The following is a 23,745-nucleotide window of genomic DNA, read 5'->3' on the forward strand; positions in this document are numbered from 1 at the left end:
CATATAAATTAATAAATAGGTAAACAAAAGTAAAGCAATTCAGTGTCATACTAGGGGCAAAATTATTATAAAAAATGTGTGATTGGTTTTTTACCCATACCATACCTAATACCACTAAAATTCATAGAAAGTTGATTTGTTTATAAGACCGAATAAAAAGTTAATAGTTGGAGTTGAAATGACACAGGACAATCAATCAATCAAAAACGTTATTACAATTAATCAGGGAACCGGAAAGAACCGACACCGGAACCAATTGGATAAGCCCCTCACTTGGAAGTGGAACCGGAAATATTATATAAGAAGTTATGATAACCGGAACCGATACCGGTACCTTTATTATTAGTGCCAAATAACCGGTATTTGTCGGTCTCTCTCTCACTTACGCTTTGTGAGAGGGAAATGCGTTTTATATTGTTGCTCTTAAAATTTGCTTCTGAAGTGTTTATTAGATTTAACCTGCACATTCAATTTGCTTGGTAACAAACGAAAAACATCTAGAAAATTATTCGAGAACCCGCGTATCACAATTTCTGGAAAGTACACGCACATATCCGCTTTCATCCCTTATCGCCGGTGGCTGGTCCTTTACCGACTTGATGCCAAGAATAAAATCTTGCCTTCTGAATTACGTTCAGAATTTTATAATGTGCAAGAAATTTCCAAAGCCCAAAATCCAAATTCTCGCTTATTCTGAGCTGCCCATTAATCATCATAGTCGTACAAAAAATAGTGTACGAAATTCGCATTTAATGGCTATTAAGACCCTCATATTCATTTTCATACTCGTGTCTTAATAGCTGTCATTAAATGTTCATTGCACAATATACTATTTATATTTAGCATTAGTGGATTACAGTTATTATTAAACGTAATCCTGCTTAGTGCTTATGACCATTAATGCCGAAAATGAAGATAAACGAATCAAAAAGGCTGGTGCTGAAACCGAATATTGTTGAAGTCAGAACTGGAATCGGTACCGGAACATACATGGATTCCAACCCATGGTTGTAAAATATTACAGATTACAGCCTAAGGAGCTGTCTGAATCACGCTAATTTTTTTCGAAACTAAGCACTATAACCCGTTAAACTTTTACAGCATATTACAAGTAAGTGTCTTAAATTATATATATAGCGATGTGGTAATTAATAATTATATACATATTAATAATTATATACATACCTATGATCCAATGAGCCAGGAGAGAGTAGTTGTCCACGTATCAAATCTTCGTGCGCAATTCGGATAGCGCAGCCTGATGAGTCTATAAATAGACTAAACGTAGTTTCATGTATTTATATCGCTCCAGAAGCAGAGTAGGTAATCGTAATGCGGCCGATAGTCTAGCGACCACTTCCACTCCTATCGGTATCCTCCAAAATATTTGAAAATGCCTCCTAAGCAAGATATGCGCAGGAAATATACCTAAACCCACCATTCTTTATGTTTTTTACAAGCTACGTGTATCTCCATTCCAACATGTTGTTACTACTAGGCTACTTGGACGAAATTGTAACTTTTTTAATTGGCAGTTGTTTTGGTCATTTTGTAGAAGTTGTCGGATAAAACGAGTACCTTGCAACATTGGCACAACCTTCATTGACCTAACGAAGTTTAAAATTTGAACAATTTGATTAAATAATGCGACTATTTTTTAGAGGTTTAAACACCTAAGTGAACTAAAAATTGCCTAATTTACTAAAACATATCTGGACGTCCAATATACAATGTATGATAACCTTGATAAAAACACACAGTGTGGGCCGATTTATTGGCCAGTTTATAGTTTAAATGGATCGTATTTTAAAAGGAATCATGAAATATCGCCACATAGATAAAGCAAAAATGGTTCAACAATTTCTACAAGTCAGAGACAATCCAACGGTATGAATTTAAATTTTATTTTACTATTAAAATGATATGACCTTTATTGAGGTCATGAATCATTCCACGCGTACTACGCGGCGTTTATTTCCTTGTAAAAGTCCACACTTTCCAAATGAAAGTGAATTTAATTATTTTAAAATACCGCCCGCGTCAGTATCAGTACGCAATTAGTGCCTTTACAACAAACCACAAATTCCGTGTATAACTTTTACGTCCATAGTTGCCAAATTTGCTCTAAACTTTATCTATATACCGTGTGTTTTTCTCGTCCCACTTTCAGTACTAAAACCTATATCTCGCTGAACCGAAAAATGGCGGGAAACCCCATTTTAAAACACTTGATAGTTTGCTACTTGATCTTCATTGCAATGTTTTCTATATCAAAGAAAACTGTTATTGCAGCCTAATAAGAAAATTAATGCATGCGTTCTTTTAGCCAAAAGCAGTATTTTTCACATGCATCGACAGCAGAATGATACCAACTCGGTTCACAGAAATGAATGTAGGAGATATGTTTGTTGGTACTATAATTTGAATGGTCTGTTATTATTAACTAATTAATTATTTTCAGTGCGAAATGCGGGCAACGTGATTCCGCACTCCCAACACTTCCTAGACGAATTAACCACCAATGAACCGGCGGCTTTGGAATTGGGCTGCATAGTTAATGACATTAGGCACATTATAGTCTGCGGTCACAGCGATTGCAAAGCGGTAAATCTGCTGTATAAACTACAAGATGGCGAATTCGCGTCGCTCGTAAGTAGACAAGCTTTAACATACATCCTAATTTGCCTCGTAGAAAAATCGCAGGTTGTCGCCGCTAAGGGCGTGGTTGTGCACGCATGCGCTGCCAAGTTTGGAGAAATTTCAACAACTTCAATTGACGGACTATCAAAAACCGCTACTGTTCCAGGCGGAAACGCCAATGAGGCACTTCGTTGCGTATATAGATCCCGACAACGAATTCGCCTTAGAAGATAAATTATCGCAAATAAATACTTTGCAGCAACTACAAAACATAGCTAGCTACGGTTTCCTCAAAAAACGGCTAGAGACACATCAATTACACATACACGCTCTGTGGTTTGATATTTATACGGGTGAAATTTACTATTTCAGCAGGCAGGCAAAACGATTCGTTATTATTGACGAAAATAATTTTGATAAGTTGTTAGGGGAGGTTCAGAGATATTATATGTAACGACTGCTGCTATTTTATACAATTTTTACCATAATTGATATGACCTAGATTGCTTAGAACATTTATATTTTTATACAGTTTCTTGGCTATTTTATACTTTTTTCGCCACTATAACTTGCCAAAACCACTGTCGAATTTTTTCAGTAGGTAAATACAAAAGACCTTCGCAGTCACAGTTCCTATGATTTTACTGTAGTGAACAGAAAGAACCACTTGACTTGCTATTTACACAGTGGGTACTTGTTTGGATCAAAAACAATTGCTTAAGCTTTTTGCCATACAGGGTGTTCTCGTAGAAGCTTTACTAGCTATTGTAGAATTAGGTATTTTTTCTACCATATCAAGATGAATAGGTAATTAGCTTTCTAATATGCCGAGCATGTTTACTATAGTAGTATTCTGATTTGCCGTATACTATGCGATCAAAAAAGACTTGCTGTCGAGTCACCTACATGTTTACATGGGAAATCATATTTAAATTGAACTTCCAAGGTAACTCGACGTCAATCCTTTTTTGATAGCGCCTGTTACTTTGAAACATTAATAATAATGCTATATAGTGCCAAGTACCACAGTTGTAATTAAGAACATTCCTATATTTTACTTTCTGTACAAGTATGTATTGCAATTTTAAATTCTATAAAACGAAATGATACTTATTTTATTTATCAATCACATCGTAATCAAGTCCCAAATGAGAACTAATTAAATAAAAAAAGCGTCTCAAGTAAGGTTGAACAACGCCAAATAATATTTCAAGACCTCGGTAAAAGTTGAAAAATTCCTGAAGTTGTGGTTGCTGGATTACCGGGCAAAACACGTCTGGTTTATCCATTTCTCATTGCCATATCGTAATCGGTCGGGGAAAATGGATGCCCCTGAGGAAAAAAGAGGGGAACTTCAATAGAATTTGAAAGCAAGTGAGACTAGGGTTTCGAGAGGAACATAAATTGAGGCATTGATTCATAGCAATTGTTCAATTGAAAGGTACAGACCAAGTTACAAAGATCCTTTAAAGCTCGCGCAAATTACTGAATTATTGTCATCATTTTTTATGTGACATTTCCTCATCTTACTCGAGAGCGAAAAGAGACAGCGATGTCCATTCTTCGTATCTTGTTTAAAATTGGGATTGTGATCATCATAAAAGTTGCCAGCTAAAATTACAACCCCCATCTACCTAGCCAAATTTAAAATTCGAACAATTTGATTGGATATAATTTTCTTGTTTATGAACCTACGTCAACTAAAAATTTCCTTATTTACTACAACCATTGTTTGTATAAATAAACAACACTATGATAACCTTGATAAAAGTATCTACTTAAAGACGTTGTTTACCATTTGGGTGCAGTTAATACTTAGTTTACATAAGGGTGATTTAAAACTTTTATAAAGGTCTAGTTGAAATGGATCGTATTTTAAGAGGTGTTATGAAATATCGCCACATAGATAAAGCAAAAATGCTTCAACAATTTCTACAAGTCAGAGACACCCCAACGGTATGAATTTAAATTTTCTTTCAATATTAAAATGAAATGACCTTTATTCAGGCCATGCACTTCTTGTCACTTTAGAAAATTTTCCATTTCCCAAAAGGAAATTAAATTTAATTTCTTTCCTTTGGTAGGTACTTTAAAGAATAGTTAATACACTATAAAACCTGGTTGCACCAAAAATGGGCGGAAATTTTTTTATGAATACCTCTACTTGATAGTTTACTAGTTGCAATGTTCCCTATTTGAATATATCAAAGAAAACGTAATATTACATCAAATAAGGATATACATCTGTTTTTTTTAGCCAAAAGCAGTGTTTTTCACATGCATGGACAGCAGAATGTTACCAACTCGTTTCACCGACATGAATATTGGAGATATGCTTATTGGTAGTAATTTCAAAAAGTATTCAGTTATGATTAACTTCCTAATTAATTTCAGTGCGCAATCCGGGAAATGTCATTCCAAATTCCCAGCACTTCCAAGATGAATTAACCACGAACGAACCGACGGCTTTGGAATTGGGCTGTATAGTTAACAATATCAGGCACGTTATAGTCTGCGGTCACAGCGATTGCAAAGCGGTAAATGAGTTGTATAAACTACAAGATCGCGAATTCGGATCGCCCGTAAGTACACAAGCTGATATATTAGTCTGGGCGCACAGGCAGCGCAACCCACGGCCACACACTCACTTGATGCATATATACGCATAGTTAACATATGAACCATATCTGGCAAAACACATTGTCCAAGACACACATTTTATAACGTGTGTGAGCGTGGTTTATAGCGCATGCGTCTTAATGTGAACCTAGACTTAGGTACATACAGCCTATAATTTGCCTTCTAGGAAAATCGCAAACTGTTTCCAGTCAGATCATACTTATGCACGCATGCGTTGCCAAGTTTGGAGAAATTTCAACAATTCCAATTGACGGACTATCAAAAACCGCTACTGTTCCAGGCGGAGACGCCAATGAAACACTTCGTCGCACATATAGACCCCGATAACAAATTCGCCTTCGAAGATAAATTATCGCAAATACACACTTTGCAACAAGTGCAAAACATAGCGAGCTACGGTTTCCTCAAGAAACGACTGGAGACAGATCAAATACACATACATGCGATGTGGTTTGATATTTATACGGGTGAAATTTACTATTTCAGCAGACAGGCAAAGCGATTTGTTGTTATTGACGAAAACAATTTTGATAGGCTAGTAGGGGAGGTTGAGAGATATCATATGTAACTACTGCAAACTACACGTTCCAGGCCGAGTGGCTCTCCTTTGGTTTAAAAGACCCACGTTTCTATGTTAAAGTTTGATTGGCCCGTATTTTTGGGTTTATGTAACCGAAAACTGTAATGGTTTAAGATTTCTTGATTTTGTTTAGTTGCATTCGAACGCGTATATGGAGTATGATTAAATGTTTACTTTCATTTGTGTGTAGAATAAATTTTGTATGTGTGAAATCATGTATTATTGTGATCCGGGTGTGTTCTGGGAGAGATTTAGAGTTAAAGGGTCAATGCAATATACAGTGTTGCATTTAAAAAATATCAACTTTGGGTCAAATCTCAGAACTGGTGATACAAAGATTTATTTTTACTAGAATGGGCAGTTTTTATCTTTTCTATCAATAAAATTTCAAAAAGTCAAATTTTTCGTTTTCATCACAGGGTCACGAAACCCGCAAGTCCCTATCTTTCAAAATCGCTGAGGTACACCACAGTCTCCACCAAGATAGGACTTCCTGAAAGGTCATATAACGGAATATTTATGCATACAAAGGAAAATAAGTCGAGCCATAAATATTCTTTTAATTATAAACATCGAGCAATCCGCGCCTGCGCTCACCTGATGTTTGTAATAAGTAATATGTTTGTCTTTAAAAGAAGAATCTTCGATTAAAGTTTTAAAAAAATATCTCTGTAATTTGCGCATGCGCACATCTGACTTTTACAATATGCTTGTCTTTATTAGAAAGATCTGTAATGTCAAATAAAAAATCTCTATAAACAATGAAGTTGATGTTGCGCATGCGCAATTTTTTCTTGATTCAGGTACCAGACCTATAAACTACCGAATGCAAAAGTCCTAAGTAAATATCTTGGATAATAAGAAAAATACTAAAGCAGTTAGTCAGGGGTTGAGGAAGAGAGGAAGTAACATAGAGAACGTCCAAAAACAGAAAATTTCAGATACGAAGTTCTGATTAGTGAAATTTGTTTTGGGTCTTTACTTTTAAGTGGGCGGGGTTTCAGCCAAGGCTGCTCTACCAACCCAAACCACTATACCAGGTTTGGGCAGCTTTTCACAAGTTTAATAATAATGATAGTCCAATGTTTCCCGAGAAAAAACTCGTGCATGTTAAAATTGTGGTAGAATCGGATCATAAATAAAATCATCGAAAGGATACCGTCTACTAGTCTGAAAATGAATAGGTGTCTGGAAAAATGTACACAATTTGTCCCATTAAATTTTGAGTTATCAACAACAGGACTGTTTTTGTGAGGAAAACAATACTTTACCTACTCATGTATGGGCGAGGAAAAGTAATAATGGCAGTAACTGTCTACATTTTCTGCCATGATTTTTTGAAATACAAATTCCCAACCCCCACTCATCACATATGGACCCGCTGCTTTTGTATAATGCAGAAGTATGAAACGAAGTAAATAAATAAAGATCATAGCGACAAAGTAATATATATTGAAAAGAAAATAATGGATTAACAATGTAACAGTATATTTTCTTTACAAATGTATAAGGTAAAAAAAACACATTGAATTAAAATGTATTTATTCTATCTGACGTTTTATGAATAGAGCTATCAGGAAGATGCCCACTTTTCGGATCTGTCATTAGCGTTATTACAATCATTATATCAGTCTAACTAATTAGGCACAGAGTAAAATAGTTGCTGGGACCACAATGTTATGTTCCTCCGCGATAATAATTAACCTTAATCAGAATTCACTACAATGCTCATCGATCTATTAATAATGTACATTTTGTTTAATTTTCGCTAGGCACAATTATAACAACAATAAAAAGAATGTTAATTACATATTTATACAAATCGCTTCTATATAAAATTTTAAGAAATATAACAAATATGCTTAATTACAGTATACAAAATGATTAAAAGATTACACAATAAAATTACTGACAGGGTAGAAGCTTATAGCAAAATGAACACAACACTGCGTGGTCCAACAATATTAATTAAGTTCAATTAAACTATATTATCGTTTCAACAAATATTTCTAATAGACTGCACATTTCCATCTCCTATATTACAAAATTGAAAAACTGCAACGTATATAAACAAGTCCAGTTGTTCGTTCATTAACTAAAATTTAGCCAATTTGTTGATAGTTCTTTTTGCTAGTCTTATATTGCCGAGCTATAAGAGTCACTTTCACAGCATCATTGTTCAAATACGGTGAATGGGGAGAATTTTGGAGATGTTTTTCGTTGCCAGTCCATTATCACTTGGCCACCGCGGCAGATCAAATCAGTCCAGAAAAATCAACACTCGATTTAAACAATTACCTCACAAAGTTTATTTATTTATATATATTTAAATTTATTAGAAGTTCACTCGAGCATAGAACTGTTTAAAATAAATGAGCACTGCACTATCCTCCTTTGTGTCTCTAGCCCGATCCGAACAGTGGGCTGCTAGGCGTATTACAACTATAGTTGATCCATATACCAGATTTTTTATAGTTTTAAATGAACATTTTAGTTTTTTCTTATCCCACACATATGAATTAATTGATAATTTTCCTTTTATACATAAGTTAGCGTTTAGTTAACACTGCATAAAAAATGTGACGGAGTTGAAACATATCTTGCCTATATTCCAACTTAGGCATCATCACTTCACATTATCTTTTAAACCATACTGACAATGATCACAAAAAGCAAATAAAGCAACTTAGGAATTCCGTTAAACAAAAAATTAATGGAGATAAAAGGGATGGTCCACTAAACTACAGCCATGCAGACAGAAGTTCAGAATAACCAATTTAAAAACATCTAGGTGATGAAATAACATGCTTATAATATATCGATGTTATATGACCCATAACATCAGGCATAACAGTACTTGTCCATTTCAATTACGACCACCGCGTCCTCCTCGACTTCTGTTATTCTCTCCTCGTTCCTGCAATCAGTACAGTTCAATTAAAACAGGAGAATGCAACCAGCATTTATTTTCATATATTTGTACATTGTAATAACCTTTGATTGCATACTATAATAACCAACCTTACAAATGTTGTCATTTTCTGGGGGAGAATCTAAATGCTTTTGCATTTGGAAGAAATTTTACACCTTACGGGGTGGTAAATAACGGTACACAGAGTTACGACACCTAATGCTGGGATTGTTCTTGACTCTAAACTATAGGCTGGGAACTCCCGTAACCAGGGCCCGCTGTTACCCGTCAGATTCTACTAACACACAAACTCTCTCGGTTTAGAATCTGTCTATGTGTTGCAATTCACTAATTTTCATTGTTTTCTTTTTGTTCATAAGGCCATGCAATTTTCCATTCAGTTCTCTCAAAATTTTTGTTATTTGGTTGAGTGAGAGCTATTATGCCATTCCTTCAATGTAATAAAGCATGGATTCTTACGTTCTTGACCGTTGTGTCGAGTTGCTGACACTTTGAACATCCCAAAAACAGTTCTGAATCACATTGTTACTGACAAACTCAACATGCGAAAGGTGAGCGCCAAACCGGTTCCCAAATTACTGACAAGGGAGTAATAATTGAGTGTTGATCACGAGTGAATTGAAGGGATGTGTGGAAATTGAAGGTGATTAATATTAGACCAAGATATTATCACTAATGAAATACAATGGACATTAGAATACGACCCAGAGACGAAGCGCCAGAGTACTGAATGGGACAATGTTGGCGTCCCCTAAACCCAAGGTGCTGAGCATGAAGCAATCAAAAGTAAAAAGAGCTAAATGCGTCTTTTTCGATGCGACCACAGATGATTACATTGGTATCAGATTGTTAGCAAACGTATGGTAATTTGTGTTACTTAAAAACATGAAACATGTGCATGTCGCATTATGCCACTTTAGTGTTTACCAAATTACTAGCGTATCGCAATTTAGCTGCCATTCTACAGCACTCCCAATAAAAAAGGTACGATCAACAAAAAAGTCACTCGAATTGACCCTGAAAGAGGGAGATAGATATATCGGTCACATGTAATTGTAGTTCATTTTTAATGTAACCTTTGAACCCCAGCTGTCAACTTAATTAATATTAAGGTGGGTTCATAGCTCTCCGTTCATCCGTTGCGTTGATCCGTCAAACGGATAGTACATTTTGTTAAGGTTCATAGCAATCCGTCCACATTGTACATTTGCAACGTATAACCATAACCTAAATTTTATTTTGTACTGTACCCTTTGTGATTTTCAGTATGTAAAAATGGTACGAAAGTATGAACACGTTGCTATCTGATTATTACCGTGAAGAATGAACAGGCGAACACTGTTAACGTACCAAACATAACCTCACTCTTGTTAAAAACGGACCAACGGAAACGTAAATGTTCAACTTCAACCAACTTTTCCGTCGTAAACGGACGACGTACGATTTAAAAATTTGCTGTCTTCTGATTGGCTAACGGACAAACGGAAACGTATGAACGGAGAGCTATGAACTTACCTTTAGACGTGGCCTAAAATTTCAACGGCCTTCCCTGATTCCAAATTTTGTTGATCATACATTACCAGCTGTAAAATTGTAGAATTCAAAAATATACAGGATGTCCTATTTAAATTTTCAAATTTATGATCACAGAAATTAGTATTTAGAGTATTCAATTCGTTTTACTCATATCGCCTCGCCCACCCAAATTTTATGTCCATATATACAGGGTGTTCCTAAATATTATGTAAATATTGTGATCTAATATACCTGGGAGTTTTAAATTTTATCGTTCCCGCTTGTATACATTTCATTAAAGAAGAAAAACGCAAGAAAAGTCTACCATGCTCTCCCTATGGCTACGTTACTAGTAATAAAACTTCTTCATCATTGGGAAAACATATTGTCTTGATGCGCAAGAGGAAGATGTTAAGTACGTTCCATCGCTAGGAACATTGGGCAACGGTTTTCCCATTTTTAACTCCTCCAAAAACTTTGATTGCACTTGTTTGGTTTGACTAATCTCAAACAGTAGCAACTGTACAGTTTACAACATGCAAGACAGAAAAAGTAAAAAAAAAAAACAATTTTGAAATATGAGAATAAATCAGTTTGTTTATGAAGATCGATAAATGTCACGATATCAGCCTACTTTGTCAATATTGGATATTGGCCGCCAATCTGGTAACTATACAGAGTGTAAACAATTAGGTATGTTAAAGAAGTGGTTGGTAGAGGGAAATAAAGCAAGCATTTGGTCAAATTGTAACAAAGCATCTTTTTTTGTACAGGAATTAAATCAGAATGAGCACACAGTACATTGATGGAACCACTTCTGACAAAACTCAAATGGGCGCTTATTACGAGAAATTGTAGTTCCGGACCTATGTATTGCTTTTATAGGAGTTGGAAATAGAAGATAAAAGTAATGGCTTTAATTTGTAGCGCCATTTTAACCGCAGATAAGCAAATCAACATACTGTAAGTAATTTGCCGTTTGTAGCCGTTCCCGTAGGGCGTAGAGATATGTAAATTATTTTCATAGCATCTGTCAGCTCTCAGTATGGGAAAACAGGAAAAAATTAATATTTTAGGATTTCAGCTCCATTAATTATTAGCCGATTTGAGTTTCCCTATGTTAATTTAAAACTAGGATAGAAACTGGCAAGGATGCTCGTTTAGACGTAGATAACCCTGATAAAGTGACCTGTTGCTTGATTCCGGGATTCCAGAACGCGATTGATGTTAATTGAAGCCAGGCCATTTAGTTGAGTATAGTTAACCGTAGTTAATTAATTGTGTTGCAGAAAACCTCGTCTCATTAGATTGTCTAGTGTCAAATGAAGTGCGCTTAATTGGCACGAGTTTTGGGACTGGTCCCGGATGTTTATGATGATTAGAAGCCGAGAAATTAAAGAAGTTTTAATTATTGAACGCCTTCTTGTGAATTCGTCGGGCGAGCTGTAAAATCCAGCGTTCTCTTCCAGTATTTTGGGATTCTCATAAAACGAGCTTGGTTTAGGGGGGGGGATCTTTTTTGATATTTTTTGTCTTGTATACTGTGCATTTAATCTTTAGTAATTTTCTTATCTGCTATACCGTTTGAACATCAAGGTAAGCGTTCCTTTCCCTTTATTATAATGGGGCTTTTAGATGTGATGTACGACATTAAGGTATAACAATTTCAAAACTTCTTTGCTGTCTAATATTTTTGATAGGTTACAAGTTTTAATTGATGTAGGGTTTGAGTATCGTCAATTAGGTGGTGAATTATCTTATATAAGTATAACATCGAGTAAGTATTGCTTAAGTGATCATAATTCTGTGTTAAATAATAATAATTTGTAATCTACTTTACCAGTTAGGGAACTTGAACTTTGTAACGGACGCCTCCGTCACTGCAATGAATCCGCCCCGCAGATTCGACGCGATTCAGAAATAAGAAAGTCGTAGCGTGCACATAGAAGGTGCTAACAGAAACCGTCCATTTCTGACAGTTTAAGCTAAGAAAAATTTAACCTACATTGTACCTCTCATCGTTGCAGAGATTCCAATGCTGAACCATGAATTTGAAACACCCTGTACAAGTCAATATACTGAAATATTGACGAGGATAGTCACCGAAGTCTGTAGATATCCTCAGACATATTGTTGGATATCCACAGATATTCCTTGGATACCTACAAAAATTCCCAGATACTTGCGCAAATCATCCGATATCCTATGGACATCCACTTCGATTTTCCCCTGTGTGTTTTACTTCTGAGAGAAGTTCAAGGGATTAGAGCTCACTTTAGTCTCACAGCTTATACACTATTTTTTCTGCACTGGTAATGAGTTAAGCAATTTAAATGTGCAAATTTGAAAGACAAATTTATTTGCACTTTATATTTGATTTTCTATTATTCTAAATTGATCTTGTACAAGGTTTTTTGCAGCAAATGGGCTTATTTTAGTAAATATAACTTTAGAAAACTCGTGGTAAGTACACCACGGTCACAGTCCCATAAATACTGAAGAAACTAAGATAACTTGATAACATTTTACTACATAAGATACGTACCTTATGATGTACAACATGATGATCAACATTGCGATGACCACTAGGACGATGATTGTCCCTATCATTTTCCCTATCGTGGTTACGAACCCGATGTTCCCCCCTATCTTTATGTTCGCGCGGTCCGTCCCTATGATTTGGCGGCTCGGTACTCTTACGACAATCCTCCTCCTCCTGCCGCTTTTCATAATGTACAAAATCGTCGAATATTGATGTGGAGTGTCGATACGAGTGCATGATGCGCAACACTTGCAGACCCTTGGCGTGGGGCACCTCTTGGGTATCTCTAGAATTTGTAACCGGTTTATTTTCATTATTTTCGAGACGAATATGTCGCAATTGTACATTAGGCACATCTTTCACATATACCCATCGCACCTTAAACTGTCCCTTCCACTTATCTTGAGACCACACAGAGCTATTTGAATTGTAGTCCACTGATGACATCATTTGTGCCATTCCGCAAAAATGTCCAGAACCATTAACAGAAAAAAACAAATACACTGGACCATTACCTTCGCGTTCACGATATGCATGATCTAACCGTTTATTTCCATGTTCGGTACTACACCAAATCTCGTACTTTATGCTCCTATGTATGTCATCTTCCGAGTAAGACTTAATCACAAAGAATCTGGCATTCGGAGCCAATAGGTCGTAATCTGGCGGGTTATAGTTGTTTTTACCCCGCAGCTCATCTAACACCGGATGCGAGGGAGATGGGGTGGTAACCAGAACAGGCATGGGGCCCGTAGGTGGCATCAAGCCCTGCACGTGAGGTCCTGCGGGCACACTTACTGGAGGTGGAAGGTGAGGAGGCATCATGGGTTGGGGCTGATACGATTGCAGTGGCGGTCCTGGACGCGGAGCTGCTGGCGGAGGCCGGTTGGTCGGCGGCCCGTTCCAAGCTGGACGTACTGGTAATGCGGGCGCTATAGATTTTGGGACTGTATTTGTGACAATTGGAAGTTGGGGTGGGGTATTCTTGCTTGTATCCCAAGTTCCGATGTCTATATTGTGTTTTCCAGGTATAATGGGACCTGGAGGCATGCCTGGTCCTTTCTTCTTTAATCCCTGTGTCTGTGAAGTCAATTGTGGTTTGGCAGGTTGGCCAGCAATACTTGCCCATGATGGTGTTTTTTTTGGTTGCGATACTAAGTCTTTACCGTCAGTCGATGAGCCCTTTAAATCTAAATGATTGAAAGTTAGACGGTTAGTTAATGCATGTTTTACGTGGTACCTAAATTTTGCATCGCTTGTTCAACACTTTTGAGCGTCGAGTCAGGCATGGCCTGAGTGTACATGCGTTGGGGATCCCGATAGTAATCATCGAACTTCCTTTGCCCCAACTGACTTCCCCACGTGTTAAAATCGCCATTACTATGAAAATAATTGAAGGAAGATGGCTGACCGAAGGCTGTTGGCGTGGAAAATGTCGTCGACGGACCGAACATACCTACAAATAAATTGATACAAAATCCGTATCAAAATGAGCCACCTACCATCCATTGAATATGATTCGTGAGGATAACCACTTAGAAATGTCATTCCGTCTGTTCCATTCGACCAAGTTCCATCTCCCACACCGTACGCTTGATAAGGGTATGTTCCACCACTGCCATAATAACCTAGGAAAAATAATTGAATGTAGAAGAAGTGATATCCAATTGATATTTATCTCTTGTCAGAGTATTAAATAAAGCTAATTACTGCATCAAAAATACTTTCATTGAACTGTCATTATTCAAGATTGATGATCATGTTTACTAGCGATACGAGTTACTGAATTAATCAATATAGTCATTATTTATTTATTAATCATCTACAACTTCTGTTACAAGAGGTTGACAAAAATTATTTCGTATAGATATATCTACCATATATAAATATACAAAATTCACCTCTAAGAAGAAATACGTTCTATATAAATAGATGTAAAAGGTGTGTTTAACAACGTATAGTGGCGATCAGTTACACTACTTAAAACACATGAAATGTGAGGGGTATATATTGTCAATAATTACAAGTCAGCAACTAAAAATGAGACTGAATTCGCAAGGAAGTGATCAAGATTCAATCCTTGCCCCACCATCTAATCCAAGTTCGCATGTTTGTTTCCTTTCTGGTTCAACATTCAAATTTTATATTTCATTTAAGTAAGTAAGTAAATATAGAAAGTACCGCAATCCATTGGGCTCGTGTGTTAGAGAGAGAACGCATAATTTTTGCTCAAAAATGGCAGAAGTTACCAGATTCTAGTAACTTTAATGTTAGGGATTGTTCCACCTGTTTGGAGATATTTGCATATATTTTTATAAAACATGACAGTACTATGAAGTTAGGTTATAAAAAATGACAGCTATTCAGATTTTATTTGTCAATTTTTTTAAGTTGGCAGCAAATTTGCCCAAAAATGGCAGATGATTGCGGTACTTTCTATATCTAGTGACTTTAAAGTAGTAGTAGTACCTACGCCATCTGTGTATTTCTCATGTAAGATTGCTGTAGCTGGTAGAGTTTTTATTTTATAGCTTTTTCTTTGGCGCTAGAAATCATCAGAATGTTCTTTTCTGTATTTTCCCTCTCTTGATTTTCTTATGTTTTCGCGTGTGCGAAATTTAGTTATTCTTATTTGCATTTTGTAAGGTAGTTACCATTACGTTTATGCTTTCATATACTTATCGCTGATTTGTACAGACAATTCATTGTTGATTAAAATTTGGCTTTTGAATACTGCTTTCCATTGAGTGTTACTTACGATTTACCGTATTTGCACCGCTTGACGTGGCAAACGTTGGGTTTTGCCTCGCAGTTCATATGCTGTGATGGTTATGCCGCCCTTTTTTGTTCTCGCGTTTATCTGATTATAGATTTTTGATACAACACTTCCACAAAGGGCAATATATGATTGATTAAAGAATACAATCAGAAAACATTTCGAAATCTTTTGTGGCAATACACAAAAAAGGGGGGGGGGGATTGGTTTTATTTCTCATGGTACCTTAATTAAAGGTGACAATGGAGGCGCTTGATTAACATCTACCATTTTCCCTTTGTAAGTATCCTCTTCCTACACTCTGTTTTTGAGACACCAACATTTGGAATTCTGCCCCCCCCCCCACATGTTCGACATAAGCGATTAGTGTGCTTTTATTAGAAAGAGATGGCATTAAACTATCGCACCACCACCAATAAGCAAGTTGATTCAGTAAATGTTTCTTAATTTTTTTGGAGTTTTCGTGGAAAGTGGAGGTTTTTAAAGGAGGAATGAGCTTAAGATCAACAGGGTTAATCTACGAAACACTGTAAACAATATTTGGTAATAAAACGTATAACCTACACCTCTACATCGTGATGTACCCAACTTTGCGCGCTAAATTCGATTTGCGGTTATTATTTTCTATAAAAGGGGCGAATTTTTTGTTTAACTTCTTCCTATTTTAGTTGAGACTGCGGTGTATCTCAGCTGTTTTTCAAGAGAGACTTGCGGCTTTCGCGGCCCTGGACCACAAACAGATTCAATCTAACTACGTTTGGTTCTGGGATACAGGGTGAAAACGAAAAGTTTGACTTTTTGGGATGTTATCATATCCTACACTAGATCATATCTTACTACCCATGTAAGATAGAAAACAGGTAAAAACTGCCTATTGTAGAGAGTTTTACGTACAATCCAGTGGTGTAGTAACAAAAATGTTTCGATCTCTGTTTCTAAGATTTGACCCAAATTGGTATTTTTTAAATGCAAAACCTCGTGCAACACCTGTATATCTGTGTATCATTTTTTGTACCTATTCTTTTTCCTTATTAGATTGATGTATCGGAACATATATTTTTTTAAAAGTTAGCCATAAACCAAAAATTAAAACTTTATTTTTTACTGTTTTTAAATAGTAGGCCATGGATTGATGGAAATTTTGTTTTTGTTATTGTATTATGATAGAACAACATTGGGTGAAACTTCAAAAATGGTGGTCCAAAAAATTATCTCTTTGCTGGATGTTGGATGGCCAGTTACCTCACAAAATTTTGTTAGTGGCAGTAGCATTAGGATAAAGTGTCCTTCAACCTCGAGTTCAGACCAGAGTAGTAAAATAACAAGATACAAAGAATCGCATACGATTTTCAGTAGGGGAATTTTTTGCCACTTTGCTCATATTCGGAAACCAGACTTTTGATCCGGCTCATATTCAATAGCCATCTGGGCGCCATCAAGTCAATTCCCCCTCGTGTACAGCCACCATTGCACATTAACAATGAACTAACTATGCGCGTATGGTGAAATGATGACCCATGACAAGAACACAACTCAAACACAACTAAATCCGGCACTATTGCTAACTTCATTGTTTTTGGCAGTACAAAGTCGACTACATTAGCAAATATGCAGCCAAGTATATGAACCATTTATTTTCAAAAGTAGATTGCTGGAATCAAAAAAACAAATGAACATCTAGTTGTCATGATATTCTACAAAATAACCTCGAAAATAACGTTTTGTCCATTTATATATATTTGGAAAGAAAATGAAATTTGGGATAAAAAACTTTTTGACGCTACTCTCAACCAATTAATAACGGCCACATTCAATGTAAATTAATACATGAATATTCTGAAAAGGGCAAAACAATTCTAGAAAAAGTAACTAAAGTACAATTCATTGCATTGCAAGCTTAAAGCCGAGTTTAGACACGGCCAGTAATGTAGTCGAGTACAGTGGTCGAATCCTATTTAAACTATTAACCAGAAAAACATCCTTGTAAAGCATATTAAGTATGTTTATGAAAATAATCCGTTGAAAATTGACAGTACAAATGTCATTTAATAAACAAATGACAGTGTTGTGTATAACCTTAGGGTTCGTTGCAGAAGCCTGTAATCTTGTCAGTACAGTCCCTTACTGGTTGGTTCCGTAATTTAAAAAAAGTAAGCACGTACTTGAATTTCAATGAATCTTTTTATATCTAATGGTTCTTCGATATTAGTATGTTCACATTTCATTCCTTCTTAAGATTGTTAAATACCTTGCAAAAAGCACACATAAGTCAAGTGTGCTTTAAGAATAGATTCCAATGGCACAGCAAACTGAGGTGGAAGCAATAACTATTTGAACACTTTATCTCAACAAGTTGAATTATGCATTGTGGTCCAAAGTATTACCTTCGAATTTATTATCTAGCAACACAAACATTAACAGATGATAAATGTTAATCAACGGACGCCGATGAAAATGTCAAGTTTTCCTCCCAATTAAAAGTAAATAAACAAACCTGCAGTGCTCATATTGTAAATATCTGTAGCGCTTGAAATTGGAACCGATGTGCCGTACGCAGTTGGTGCCGCCGAATTCTGTTGTTGTGATCGCCATGGCTCAAATTCCTCGGAACCGCTTGCTCCTTCACCAGCTCCTAACTGCTCCTTAGTGCCATTGGACACTGTAACGTGCAATCGGTTAACATAGGATATTTTAAAAATACCACGTACCTTGGTTTCCTTGTCCTTTCATCCGCTACACCGACACACCAAATGAAACAAAATGAGGAGGGTAAGTTTGGGCATAGATTTTAAAGGATTCCTAATAAAAATCGTGAAATCTAAGAAGTGTTAGCTCTACCTGATCTGACACGCCTGCTGACATTGACCAGTCTTTTCACTTAGAAATATAAATTTATTCGCTTAAATAATCCACTTTTTCAACAGTATCACTTATTCACAATTAGTTTATTAACACCGCACTTATAATAATATTTTACTTAATTAATTGTAAAGTATTTAATTGTTTTTGTAACAAGTCAATCACTTCACAATGGCGTTAAGTACCCACTGTTTGCGCATTATTTATGCGCATCGGAACTGCCAACGTTTAGACAGATTAATCAAATCAACTGCCATTTTGTGGGGTTTTTATTTTCTGCGCGTTGGCTATATACCAAATTTAAATATGAAAAAGGACTACAAGGAGGATACAAAAAAATGACTTCATGCTAAATAGTCCATTGCAATTGAATGTATTTATTTGATCCGCACACGTGGGTTCATTGTATGGTTTGGCTGAGAGTTGAAGCTATACTATAACTATTTAGACATACAGGGAATTTTTATCGTTATCATATAATGTGATTGTGCCCCATAAATTGAAGCGCCGGCGGGTGGTTTGTATGTAGCGGTGTTAAGGCAAAAATCGCCTAGTCTATTTCTTGCAAACAATGTAGGGAATCCTGCTTCAATATCAAGTAAACTATTTATGATGTGAATAAGAATATTTCGGAGAAAATAATGTACTCCTTCTTATATGTAACTTCTAAGCTGCCGAGATTAGGAGGGTTCAGAAGCAGACTAAGTTTTTCATTAAACTCGATTCTCTGTATACATATCTTTGAATATAGACTAACCAGTATGACTATAAGCATTGATTAAATTTATAATCAATGATCAAAGCTTCACATGAAGTAAACATACCTTACTAAAATTGCAACTAAACCAGAACTTTTGGATCACCCTGTGGGATCTAGATAGATTAATGATTGAGGTTATGTAATGTGGTAAATAAATTATTTTGAAATGTGTGAATTTACTTAATTAAAGCAATATGGTAAGAAATCCACCCTCCTTGAAGCTTAGACAAAGTGCCTCGCAGCAGAGTTCAAAAAAGGAACACAAGAGGGAAACTCACAATAAGAAGGCCACGAACACTCGTCCAAAGTAGGTATAAATCGGCTATTTTCAAATATATCAAGGACTTTTCCATAGAAAAGTCGAAGATACTGGAGGTTTAATTTATCCCGGAGGAGACACCGCATTTAAAGCGCTACTCTCGGCGAGATTCTGTTCGGCAATTTGGTCGCACATTTCCGACTGCGATGAGACTTACAACTATTGGGAGCCAACACACTATTTAGGTATCTAGGAGAAGTATATCTGTGTTATTATTCTGTTTTAGTTTTCGGTAAGGGTCTGCAGACGTGGGAGTACAGTCCGGAGTTCGGATTGCGATCTTACACTTACCTGTTGGTGCATGCGATTCCCGCCTTTATCTACCATAAGCTACTACAACCAAATCCGTTGCTAATATTTTATTTCATTCGGTGCTTATTAGGACTACTCTGCTCGTTTGCGGAGGTCTTCTTCTACAAGTATGCCCCAATTCTTTATACCTAGTAATTGCATTTTATGTTTCAGGGCTGTCTGTAGGGAATTTGGTGTACATGTAGGCCGTTTATGTTTAGCCTTTCAGATATTTTCGGCGGGGATGTTCATTTCTAGCACGGCATTTCTGCCGTCTAGTTGGGCCATGTATGGTTTCGCATCTGCATGTGCCGCCTGGTGGCAACAAAAGTATGCTTTAGCTGTATTTATGACTGCTTTAGGCTCACTTCTAGGTACTTTCTTGAATCATGCATGCCGTAGATGTTAAAGTGTTTTTCTCAGGTTGGCCATTTGCTGCTTTGTTAGGGATTCCCATAGCAATTGACATGATAATAATGAAGAAATTATATCAAGACTTTATACAGTGGTCTGTAATATCGGCTGTAGTGATATTAGGACCTATGGTTATGATTGATACGAATTATTTCGGAAAATTGGTTATTGCCCCTTGGAATATTGTTAAGTATAACATTTTTGGTGGAGGAGGCCCTAATTTGTATGGAACCGAGCCATTTTCTTTTTACATCACTAATGGATTTTTGAATTTTAATATAGTTTGGGTAGGTATCTAAGTATGTTTATTGATATCTAATTTTTCTTCTAGATACTTGCTCTTCTGTCACCTGTATTGTTAATACTTTCGCACTTTTTTGTGCCAGCTAAGAGCAAGAGTACCTTAATGCTACCTCACAGTGTATCACTGTTGCCATTTTTTCTGTGGTTGGGCGTATTTTGTTTTCAACCCCACAAAGAAGAGAGGTAAGTGAAAGAATACTGAATTAGGGTGTAGTTCTGAGGCTTACCACCTGATCACAACTGTCATGATTGATGTGAAAACAAAAGAGCATATGCGCATAATGTAATCCAACTGTTTTATTTTTTTAAGAATCACTTGATTCACTAAATTTTAAATTGTTGAATTGTGAAAATCTGTGGGGATCTTGTTCTGTAGAGTGCTGCAATAAACAACAAATGAGAAATTAATATTTATTCATTTCAGGTTTCTGTTTCCCGTGTATCCCATGGTCTGTTTAGCAGGAGCAGTTTCCGTAGATGTCATACAAAAATTATGTTTTCGCATTTTATTTTTATTGAGATCAATAAAAATATTCAAAATACCACGCGGAACCCACTATCTAGAATCGACGCTCGTCGTTATGGTGGGAATTATTACGCTGTCGAGTCTGCTAGGAATATCAAGAATATTTTCACTTTACCGTAATTATCACGCCCCCTTTGACCTAATGATGGAACTCAATCATTTTCCCGCCGAAGGAAAGCTTGTCAATACAAATTCGGTGAACGTCTGCCTAGGTAAAGACTGGCACCGTTATCCGAGTTCGTTCTTTTTGCCGAACACCAAGTGGAACATTCGATTTATACAATCCGAATTTAAAGGTATCTTACCGGCCCCGTACTCGGAGAACGAAAACGGTACCACAATTATACATAAACATTTCAATGATCAAAATCAAGAGGAGACGAGTTTGTATTTCGACGTAAATAAATGCCATTTCTTGTTAGATTTAGATTTAGAAAGAGAGAGTGACTTGGAACCGAGATATTCCAAAAAACGTGATAAATGGACTGTAATTAAGAGTCTGCCATTCTTAAATGTAGAGAAATCTAATCCTATATTTAGAGCATTTTACATTCCATTTTTAAGTGATCGCTATATACATTACAGCAACTTTAGTCTTCTGCAAGCAACTAGAATTGGTAAATTTATGTAATATGTACCTGATTTGTTACTGTAAATTATTCCAAGACCATAATTTTTGTACATTTTGTATAAAAATAATAAATTTAAGGCAAATATTGGAAAGTGTTTTACTTCAACAAACAATAAACAAAATGTTTATTATTAACGGTGATAGCATCAAATCCCCAAGACATTTAATTTAACGCTTGTATACAGTTTCCAAATATGTTATGGCTCATTCTCACTGCAAAGAAAAAAAAAACATGTTTACCTATATGACCTATGAGATAATACACAATATGATATTTTACGCAAAACGAAATGTTTATTAATCGGCAGAGCAAAGTTTTTAGGGGAGTTGTTGGTGTTTGTGAGCACGATAACAGGAAAACTTTTAGATCCATTTGGTTCAAACTGTGCAAAGTTGACCTATGGAGGCCCCTTGTAACAAGTAAGGGAGTCGATAATGTCTGCATGTGAACACGATAATTGGCAAAGGCTTCTGATTCGGTTCAAACTTGACATTTTGAACCCAGTTATGAGTAGTACTCCTCGTGTGATAAACCACATTACTAATAGAAACCCTTTTATTCAAGACAGTTATTACAAATCTTTGGTAATAAAATTAACAGTTAATATGAGACATTTTGACAGTATAATATTTAAAAAATAAATGTAAATGATATAAAGAGTTCATAAAAATAGAAATGCTTCAAGTCACAGTTAATTTCACACTAAGAAACATAAGTCACAGTTGTCATTTGCAGAGAGCATCAAAAATACTTTACAAGATGCCATTTTGAAGTGACCATTATTGATGAAGAGCAAGTCTGCTCCTTAAGTATAAAATGTTATACAAAGTAGGCTATAAATAGATTGGTCAAAATTATGTATTAAGTAGAAGTACATCAAATTCAATAGAATAAAGACCATAGGGTATTCGATACATGATGATCGGAGATGTCATTAATACATATGACTACTAGGTAGTCCTATTGGATATATCACATTTTATTATCTAATGTAACTGGTAATAAAATACCTTGACAAGTTAAAAATGTAGGTAACTACAATACATTCTACTTCATGTAGAGAATTTTCCAGTATGAACAAGGTGTGATGGTTTATATTGTCTACCGAAGATACCAAGTGACTGTAAAATTTTGAGGCAAAATGTTATTTTGATGCCAATTTTTATTATTGGTGATTTGTTTTTTCAAGTTCCTCCTCAAACTAGTAAACTGGGTTGGAATCCCAGTTTACAGTTCAACATCGAGAATATACATGAAATGAATAATGAATCATAACCAGTACGTAGCTGTTCTACTTACTTGGAGTAACACCAATGACAGGAATGTGAAAGCCAACATGTGTTTCTGAAAAAAAATAAGAGAGGCGTATGGACTCCCTACCTTTGGTATAAAAACAAAGTGAATCCTGTTTATGGTCGATTCACTGTAAGAGAGATGAAAAAATCAGTTCAATCCTTTACACTTCCAATAGTGAATCATGCAGTTTTCTTACCAAAATTATGATAGCACACACTTATCTCAAAATTCTGTATAGACTTCAAAGTGGTTTTTGGCAACAGGTTTACTTGCAAAGGCTGTGAAAAAGACCTGAGATGTAAATGACAGCCCATATAATGTTCCATAAAAAATTCTACAATGGCATAAGTCTTAAACCATTCACGAATTATGATCATTGATAAACTGAGTTTTTTTGTGGGACAGTTTATTTTCTGGAAAATTTTTCCGTTCTATTTCATTTTGCCCTGCGTTTTGTAATAAATGCGCGAAATCATGACTTTCGTAAAAAAAAGACTCCCATAGATCTCCTCTAGAAAGGTGTGATAGACTGAGCCAATGGCATCAAGCATGATATTGCTTCGCAATTAACCAGTAGTTCATACACCTCTCTTTATTTTATATCATGGCCATAGTCCAAACCATATAGGTTTGCCATTTCTTCCATGAATCACGTACCCATATCATTTCGTAATGATATGTAACACTAATAAATTTCACAGATCCTGTATACCAAACGGA

General features: G+C 35.9%; 4 protein-coding genes across 8 annotated transcripts; 3 read left to right on the forward strand and 1 right to left on the reverse strand.

Moving 5' to 3' along the window:
- The first annotated feature begins 873 nt into the window (after nt 1-873).
- On the forward strand, nt 874-3,753 carry LOC116171276 (beta carbonic anhydrase 1). Of its 2 annotated transcripts, none has more exons than XM_031488021.1 (4): nt 874-1,111; nt 2,327-2,411; nt 2,462-2,649; nt 2,693-3,753. In XM_031488021.1, exons 2-4 carry the CDS (start codon nt 2,363-2,365, stop codon nt 3,092-3,094), a joined length of 639 nt encoding a protein of 212 aa, XP_031343881.1. In that variant the 5' UTR covers nt 874-1,111; nt 2,327-2,362; the 3' UTR covers nt 3,095-3,753. The 2 variants fall into 2 exon arrangements, with proteins under 2 accessions (XP_031343881.1, XP_031343880.1); XM_031488020.1 differs by lacking the exon at nt 874-1,111 and adding an exon at nt 1,390-1,887.
- A 615-nt stretch (nt 3,754-4,368) lies between these two features.
- LOC116171275 (beta carbonic anhydrase 1-like) lies at nt 4,369-6,260 on the forward strand. The gene is made up of 4 exons (XM_031488019.1): nt 4,369-4,596; nt 4,898-4,982; nt 5,035-5,222; nt 5,447-6,260. The coding sequence occupies exons 1-4, from the start codon at nt 4,504-4,506 to the stop codon at nt 5,846-5,848; spliced, it is 768 nt and encodes a 255-aa protein (XP_031343879.1). The 5' UTR covers nt 4,369-4,503; the 3' UTR covers nt 5,849-6,260.
- Nucleotides 6,261-7,385: 1,125 nt separating this feature from the next.
- On the reverse strand, nt 7,386-18,692 carry LOC116171278 (YTH domain-containing family protein 3). The gene is made up of 7 exons (XM_031488026.1): nt 18,464-18,692; nt 18,334-18,358; nt 18,120-18,284; nt 14,352-14,477; nt 14,090-14,305; nt 12,853-14,039; nt 7,386-8,777 (listed from the first exon to the last, which is right to left on the reverse strand). Exons 1-7 carry the CDS (start codon nt 18,485-18,487, stop codon nt 8,727-8,729), a joined length of 1,794 nt encoding a protein of 597 aa, XP_031343886.1. The 5' UTR covers nt 18,488-18,692; the 3' UTR covers nt 7,386-8,726.
- LOC116171277 (alpha-1,2-mannosyltransferase ALG9) lies at nt 18,268-21,770 on the forward strand. Of its 4 annotated transcripts, none has more exons than XM_031488025.1 (9): nt 19,365-19,383; nt 19,435-19,551; nt 19,600-19,748; nt 19,790-19,982; nt 20,029-20,228; nt 20,278-20,555; nt 20,600-20,754; nt 20,996-21,213; nt 21,271-21,770. In XM_031488025.1, the coding sequence occupies exons 1-9, from the start codon at nt 19,370-19,372 to the stop codon at nt 21,726-21,728; spliced, it is 1,782 nt and encodes a 593-aa protein (XP_031343885.1). In that variant the 5' UTR covers nt 19,365-19,369; the 3' UTR covers nt 21,729-21,770. The 4 variants fall into 4 exon arrangements, with proteins under 4 accessions (XP_031343883.1, XP_031343885.1, XP_031343884.1 ...); XM_031488024.1 differs by having other exon boundaries at nt 20,029-20,032; nt 20,084-20,228; nt 20,996-21,770; XM_031488023.1 differs by lacking the exon at nt 19,365-19,383 and adding an exon at nt 18,268-18,394 and having other exon boundaries at nt 20,996-21,770.
- The last annotated feature ends 1,975 nt before the right edge of the window (nt 21,771-23,745 follow it).

Source organism: Photinus pyralis, unplaced genomic scaffold, assembly GCF_008802855.1.
Source record: "Photinus pyralis isolate 1611_PpyrPB1 unplaced genomic scaffold, Ppyr1.3 Ppyr1.4_LG5, whole genome shotgun sequence".
NCBI lineage: Eukaryota > Metazoa > Arthropoda > Insecta > Coleoptera > Lampyridae > Photinus > Photinus pyralis.

Bases quoted from the DNA above. Each gene is read 5' to 3' on its own strand.
- LOC116171278 (XM_031488026.1), bottom strand. From the start codon at position 18,487: ATGTCAGCAGGCGTGTCAGATCAG. The intron at 18,359-18,463 runs GTAGAGCTAACA...GTGTCGGTGTAG, and splicing joins CAGCAGGCGTGTCAGATCAG to CGGATGAAAGGACAAGGAAA. The intron at 8,778-12,852 runs GTACGTATCTTA...TACTGATTGCAG, and splicing joins ATCATGTTGTACATCATAAG to GAACGAGGAGAGAATAACAG.
- LOC116171275 (XM_031488019.1), top strand. From the start codon at position 4,504: ATGGATCGTATTTTAAGAGGTGTTATGAAATATCGCCACATAGATAAA. The intron at 4,597-4,897 runs GTATGAATTTAA...TGTTTTTTTTAG, and splicing joins AAGTCAGAGACACCCCAACG to CCAAAAGCAGTGTTTTTCAC. The intron at 5,223-5,446 runs GTAAGTACACAA...TTTGCCTTCTAG, and splicing joins ATCGCGAATTCGGATCGCCC to GAAAATCGCAAACTGTTTCC.
- LOC116171277 (XM_031488022.1), top strand. The intron at 19,749-19,789 runs GTATCTAGGAGA...ATTCTGTTTTAG, and splicing joins GGAGCCAACACACTATTTAG to TTTTCGGTAAGGGTCTGCAG. The intron at 20,229-20,277 runs GTACTTTCTTGA...TGTTTTTCTCAG, and splicing joins TGCTTTAGGCTCACTTCTAG to GTTGGCCATTTGCTGCTTTG.
- LOC116171276 (XM_031488020.1), top strand. From the start codon at position 1,795: ATGGATCGTATTTTAAAAGGAATCATGAAATATCGCCACATAGATAAA. The intron at 2,412-2,461 runs GTACTATAATTT...AATTATTTTCAG, and splicing joins TGTAGGAGATATGTTTGTTG to TGCGAAATGCGGGCAACGTG. The intron at 2,650-2,692 runs GTAAGTAGACAA...TTTGCCTCGTAG, and splicing joins ATGGCGAATTCGCGTCGCTC to AAAAATCGCAGGTTGTCGCC.